This window comes from Apaloderma vittatum, unplaced genomic scaffold (genome assembly GCF_000703405.1).
Source record: "Apaloderma vittatum isolate BGI_N311 unplaced genomic scaffold, ASM70340v1 scaffold14287, whole genome shotgun sequence".
NCBI classification, from domain to species: domain Eukaryota; kingdom Metazoa; phylum Chordata; class Aves; order Trogoniformes; family Trogonidae; genus Apaloderma; species Apaloderma vittatum.
The window spans coordinates 82,569-89,211 of record NW_009725817.1 but is presented as its reverse complement, the minus strand read 5'-3'; the positions used below and the strand labels follow the sequence as shown (position 1 = coordinate 89,211).

At 56.4% G+C, this 6,643-nt stretch overlaps 1 protein-coding gene across 1 annotated transcript in view; it reads right to left on the bottom strand.

Moving 5' to 3' along the window:
• SIL1 (SIL1 nucleotide exchange factor) overlaps window positions 1-6,643 on the bottom strand; it is a 69,764-nt gene that overhangs the window by 3,035 nt on the left and 60,086 nt on the right. Inside the window, exon 7 of the mRNA XM_009873066.1 lies at window positions 1,217-1,313. Within this exon, the coding sequence (XP_009871368.1) occupies window positions 1,217-1,313 (97 nt within the window). The remainder of the gene's footprint in view (window positions 1-1,216; window positions 1,314-6,643) is intronic.

The window sequence follows — 6,643 nt, the reverse complement described above, 5'->3', positions numbered from 1 at the left end:
AGGGGGAGCCACGGGCTGCGGGGAGGGGCTGGGGCACCGACCTGTCCCTGGGACCCTGGCCTGGAGAGAGATGGGACAACACCTGCAGCACAGGAACTGGAAATTAAAAGCCCTTGTCCACCTGGGGTTTAATCCTCAGAGGCTCTCACAAGGCCACATGTGAACATGGGCAACACTGAGCTCACCCCTCTCACGCTTCTCTGGGGGCTGCCAGCAGGTCGTGTTCAGGTTAACTGGAAAGAATTGGCTCACACCCACCACCCAGGGGTTGAAGCGATGCTGGTGAGGGGCTCTGCCTGCCCAGCTGTTCCTCTCCACCTCGAAACGAGCTCTGCATTGAGCCACGGGCACTCCTGGGAGGAGTTGCTGAGCACCATCCCGTGGTGCACTTCTCCAGCCGGGGCCTCCCCGCACCTTCAGCAAAAAGCAAAGGGGTTCCCCAACCTCTCCTGTGCCTTTCAACTTGCTGGAGGACTCTTCTAACAGAGGGAACGTGTTTGTGGGAGCTCGTTCAAACCCTGGCAGCACAGCGCCGCAGGTACAGTAAAGAGGAATAAAAGAGCTGGTGGCTCCCCCGCTCCACCAAACCCCCTCCCACAGGAGGGCACCGTGTTAAATGGTGGGGCAGGGTTTTCCAGAGCAGCCAGATAATTTTACATCCAGTAAACAGAGGTGGCATCACACGCTAAAGTGAGAGTAATGAGATCTCATGCTCCAGGGAGTGTGGGCAGGAGGGAGGCGAGGAAGCCCCCACGCCGACAGACAGCACTGCACATTTGGCTGGGGGGCTCGCGGTGCCGCTCGGCTTGCTCCAAAGCCGCTGCCAAAGGCAGGGCATGGGGCTGGCTCCGGCAATTAGCTCCTTCCAAACGTCAGCTCCCATGTTTGTTAGCCTCTGATCGTTATGCCTGCCGTGGGGACCCTCGCCTTTCCTCCCAGAGGGGCCGCAGCACCGAGCCCCGTCCCCCGCAGGGCCGGCAGAGCCGCCACGTGTGCTTCTGCTGGCTCTGGGGACAAGATCCACAGCGCTGGGAGGCCTGCCGGGGTTTTTTTGGGATGGTCAGGCACCCAGGGCCACTCTCCTGCACCCCTGGGGAGCAAAGCCCACCAAGCATGGGGAGAAGCACAGGGTCCCACACTCTCACAATGCTGGCGATGTCCAGAGGAGCTCAGCACAAAAATGGCTTTACCCAGGGGTGCCACCCTACTCGCTCACCTTCTTCTTGACAGCCAGGGGTTGTTCTGTAGCCAGAATAACCAGGAGCTTCTGCAGCGCACCCCCCTCGATTGCTTCTATCTGGACTTTGGGGTTACTGCAGGGAAAAAAAGCAAAAGGCAGGTCACCACCAGAGCAGAACACGGCAGGGTGGGACAGACCCCACAAGGGACAGACCCCTGCAGCCGACACAGACGAGCGTCGATCCAGCCTGATCCCACAGCAAGCGCCACACAGCTCCTGCTGATCGCAGCTGCTGGTTGTAGAGGAGGTGCGAAGCCCCTCAGACCCCCTCAAACACAGCCCACGACCGATGTGACCCAAAGCGATGGCAACGGGGCCAGGGAGGGCACACCAGGCCGCCCACAGCACCCTGCCACGTGCACCCACCTCACCCCGGCAAGGAGCCCTCTGCCGTGTTTCCCTCACAGTTATTAAGCCTCTTGCCTTGCTTCACATCTGTTCCTTAACAGCGTTTTATTTCGGCTCTCACTTTCCCTCTCTTGCCCGCTCCCTGCTTGCTGTTAACACGCTGATTTATTTAAATGCTCCTTTGCTGCAGCACCGGCCCTCCAGCTCACCTGGGGGAAGGTCCTGCTCACGCCCAGCGCCTCCAAATCACAAATCACACACGTGGTCTCACCACTCACACGCCTCTCGCTTTTCTCCAAGGACTGTACATGGCTAAACCAGGCTGAAATTCCAGGGCTGGAAGCAAAGAGCTGCCCCGCGTGCAGGCAGACAAGGACGATCCTCGCCTGCCGTCCGCGCTGCCCCCCGGTACTGGTGCCTCGGCCACGCAGGCGCTTTGCAAACCCACTTCTGGCACCTCTCTGCAAGTGGTGGAGAGCTGAGATGCCACGGGCTCCCTCTTTGGCTGGGCTTTCCCAGCTGGAGCACAACGGATCAGCTGTCCACATCCCTGACGCCAGGTCTCTCGTGCTCCGAGGATGAGCTCCAGTGCTTCAGCCTTCACTTGACTTTGGAGCAGCAGTTGCGCTGCGGCCAGACAAAGATCGTGGTGCCCCGCTCCAGCAAAACATGTACAGCTCCTACTGCTACCAGGAAGCTGCTGGAGCAGCCAGTGTCACACATCAGCCAAGAAATAAGAGACACAGAAGCAGACACAGTAAAACCAAAACCAGAAGACAAATGGACGTGGGCAGGGAGTGGCTCGGAGTTAAGCCCGTGGCTCGCAGAGACACAGCAAAACTCTGAACTCATCTGCGTCAGCCAAGGTGCCAGGCGATCTCTCCAACGCTCCCTGCTCCATCCAGGCTCCACTTTTCACACCATTAGGAGTCATCCACGACTCAGAGATGTGTGCAGGCTCCCTACTGCAATTACCAGGCTGACCTCAAGGCAGGAAAAGGGGGGTTGTTGAAGACCACCTTTGATTTCTCCTTCCTCATCCACCTGCTGAAGCAGGAACCCAGGCCGAGCCAGAGCACAGGCACCCTGCCGGGCTGCCTGCCCCGGATGGGGCAGGAAGGAGAAAGAACAAACCCAGGAGCTTCAAGATCCTCCTACAGAAGAGATTTTGGCAGCATGATCCACACGTGCACCCTCAGACCCCTCTGTGCCGGCACTGCCACAGCCCCGGCATCCCCGGGAGCAAACCAGCTCCTGGTAGTGCCTGGGTCCAGGCGGGACCTGATGCACGTACCAAGGCGTGTTGATCCCCCGTCCTCACCACATCAACAGGTGCAGCAGAGTCTCCTCCTGCAGCAGCAGGCTGCTATTTTCTAACCTAGTGGGAAATGACCCAGGTGGCCAACCCTGCTCTTCCTGCAGAGCAGCGGTGGCATCTCTGATGGCCTGGCCTCTGATTTTGGAGAGTCAGGAGACAACACAGGCAAACAGCATCAGCCCCAAAACCTTCAGCTGCATGTCTCTTGCCTCAAAAGAGCCAGAGGCAAGGAACATCTACCCTGCAGAAGCAAACAAATCCTGCATCCCTGTTGGCCCAAATGGATGTAGAAGTCAACGTGTCCAGGGCTCCTTTGGGAGTGCGGGAACACAACACTGAGGAGGCAGTAAGGAACTCCAGCAGCGAGAAGCGATACACGTCCCCAGGTCACTGAAGGTGCCCTGGGCAGTGAGCTGGGCTCAGCCAGTGCTCGAGCTGGGATGGCCGAGCACGGCCGCGCTCACCAGGGCAGCACAAAACCTCCTCCTGCAGAGAGCGGAGGGGCCAGGGCTGCCCTCAGAGCCCCACGCATCGCCGAAACCCACCCAGCCGCTACGGGCGAGGCCCTCCCGCTGCGACAGGCTCTGCTGCAAACCAGGCAGGAGAGGAGAGAAAGGCTTTCCTTTGTCCAGCTCTGTTTTCTTCCAGCGATGACAGCTTTAATCTCTGCCTTTGCCTGCGCACAGTCAGGCTGTGCTCGTTTCTGCTCTGAGCTCTTCCAGGGGAAGCCGCGGCGCAGAGGTTCGGCTCAGCCTGACGCATCACCAGCCAGGCTGGCAGGCACGTTTTCAATGCCGGTGCTCCCTTTGAGTGAGAGGAGAAGAAACTCTGGCTGCATTTTCAGACTCCAAGGAGGAGCTGGCAACTCTGACGCACAGAAAATAGAATTTCTGATCTGAAAACCCGACTGAATTTCACGGGCAAGTCACTCTGGGCAAGGGAGGCCAGAGTAAGTGCAGAACAATCTGGCAGGCAGGGACTTTTCTGAGTATAACTGCACCAAAAGGAGAACCTCCTATGCCAGAGACCTCTTAGTGCCACTCAAGGAAAACATTAAGTTTGGGATATCCAAGTTCTTTTGTCACATCTCTCTAAAATAAATAATAAAAGCTCTACAGCAAGGGACACAACTGAAAAATTGATATGCCTTTTAATGCTTGGCTAGTCACCTGGAGGATTCGATCTAATTAAAATCTCTGAACCATGGAGTTTTTGCCAAGGAGCACCTCCGGAGGTGCTGGATGGTAGGCGTGCTGCTCGCTTCTCAACGTTTCTGTTGTTTAATGTCTCCACTTTCAATAGTCTGGGCTTCACACTAGCAAAAACCTCATTTGAGAGTTTAGAAAACTCAGCACAGACCTGTACAAATTACACTGTCAAGCCGAGGGAACAGCAGCCTGAACAAAATAAATACAATGAGACAGACCGTGGAGCGTTCGCATGGGAAATTCAACCTGTGCTCATCTGCTAATGGATAAGGGGATGGCGGCACCAGCCACGAAATTCGCTGAAATGAAACTCTGAGGCTGGGATGGGAATGCAATACAGCCTACGACGGCATCCCATGATGCTACAGCGACAGCAGAGACTTGGGTGCCCTCAGCCAACGAGATGAACCAGCCTGGGTGAGGGACAGTCACAAGGATATGGGGACTTGACACCAGCGCCATGCTCGGGTTCAATCAGCTTCCCAAGAGACACCCTGTGTGCTAAATAGCCCCAGTTTGCCCTGGGAGGACCCACCCTGATTGTGGTGTCACACCACATCCGCTCCAGATGTGGCTCTCACTGCACGTCTGAGGTTCTTGTGTCTCCCAACCACCTTGCCCATGGCCATCACATCCATCTCTCTCATTCTGTTCCTCAAGAGTAGAAGACAAGGCGGGGTACAGGCTCATCGTGATTGATCCACACAAGAACCCTGCTGGGACAGGGTGGGGCTAACAGGCACGGCGCTGGTCTTCACGCTGGCCACGATGCACCAGGCAGGGGTGGAGAGCTCTGGGAGACAGGCAGGAATCTTTACTGCCCATACACCCACACCATCATCTCTGAGCAGCTCCTGAGAAAGCTCTGTCCCTTACAAGGTGGGCTTTGTCCTTCAGCAGAAGTTCCTGAACTTCTTGAGCCATGGGCCATCCACTCCAGATCGCGAGAAACCTCTGAACAGCTCCGGGCTTGGGCCACCAGACCCTGAAGATCACCACCTCTTTCCCAGCCCGTAGCATGGTGTGCTCTCTGTGCTTTCAGATCCCAACTCAGGCTGATCCTCCATCCAACTCCAGCTCTCCCTGGCGCCTGCAGACCTCCTTGCTTCTCCTCACCTCTCCGAGGGATGCCCGCAGGCGGGTTCACCTCGCAGGGACGGGGTTGCCATCCACACCAGCAGGAGCATGCGGCACACCTCCCACGCCGTTCTGACCGCAAGGCAAACGTTGATGTTTCCCGCTGCTGCCTCCTCCCCAGGCTCCTGGAGTTGTGGCTGTGCCAAGCACAAATCTCCCTCGTGTGGCTGGAGGGGGGTGACCATGTCCTTCGTCGGAGAAGGGGAAAAAAACCCAGCAAGCGAGGGAAAGCCAACAGAAAGCCTCCTCCTGAGCCTGCCCACCCCAGTTCACAACAGCAGAAGGAAACACTACATTTTCTGCCAGTTTGTATTTTGCTGCGTTGGAGTTACAACTTCTCACAAGGGGCCAGAAACTATTAGAGGCGAGGCTTGTTTGCCAGAACACCACACGCCTTTACAGTGCATGGAGAGGGGTGCAAAAGTAATGTAAGGGCTGTGATCTGCGTGATCCCCGTAAAATTGAAATGAAGCTGCCGCAGAGCCCCAGTGACAGGCGGCAGGTCCTGCCCTGGGCGGGTGGAGAAGGCAGAGGTGGGACCCAGCATCTCCCATAAGCTGCCGGGTCAGGATATTCACACCCTTCTTCCTTTTTTCGCTTTCATTAAAGCTTTGTGTGGAAGCAGCACGACCATAGATGGGGATGACCGGCCAGAGGATCCACTGGCACCATGGGGGATTCCTGGAGAAGATGAGGTCCCCACAAGGTGGGACCAGAGCCCTCCCAACAGCCTCTCCACACACTGTAGCTTGTCACCCCCTACACACTGCAGCTCCCTCACACCTTGCTGCTTGGGGACCTGCTCATGGGACGGCTGCTGCTCCTCCCTGGGCGTTGTTTTAGGCACCCTAAGGAGCAGCACTGGCATGGAGAACACAGCTGCTGCTCCTAAAAATCCAGCACAGACTTCTTGGCCATTCTCACTGGCAAATTCATTATGTGGCAGCTCCTGTTTTGCTGAAGAAGGGAATTTTTAACAGTACTACCCATTAAGAGATGCCCTTACCCTGTCCCTCCTAGGATGACCCCAAGTACATGTGCACAAATTTAGGAGAGACTTTTCCAAGTGTTCCCAGACGGCACACGCGAGGGGAATGGGAAGCCTCAAAAGCAGCAGCACAGCCCTGAGGCAACAGCGGCTCTTCAGTTAGACGGGACCTTGTGATACAGCAGCAAAATTAGCTTCAAATTTAAAAAAAAAAAAAAAAAGAAAAAGGGAAGCCAAGCGATGTGGAGGGACCTGGGGACTGGGAAGCACAGAGCAGGGCAGGCAGGCAAATGCCCTCGTCTCTATTGCTCCAGCAAGCACATGCACAGAGTATTTAATCTTGTCGTACAAACCGCACGAGACCCAGGGATAAGAAAAAGGTCACCTTACTCTCAGCATCCTGC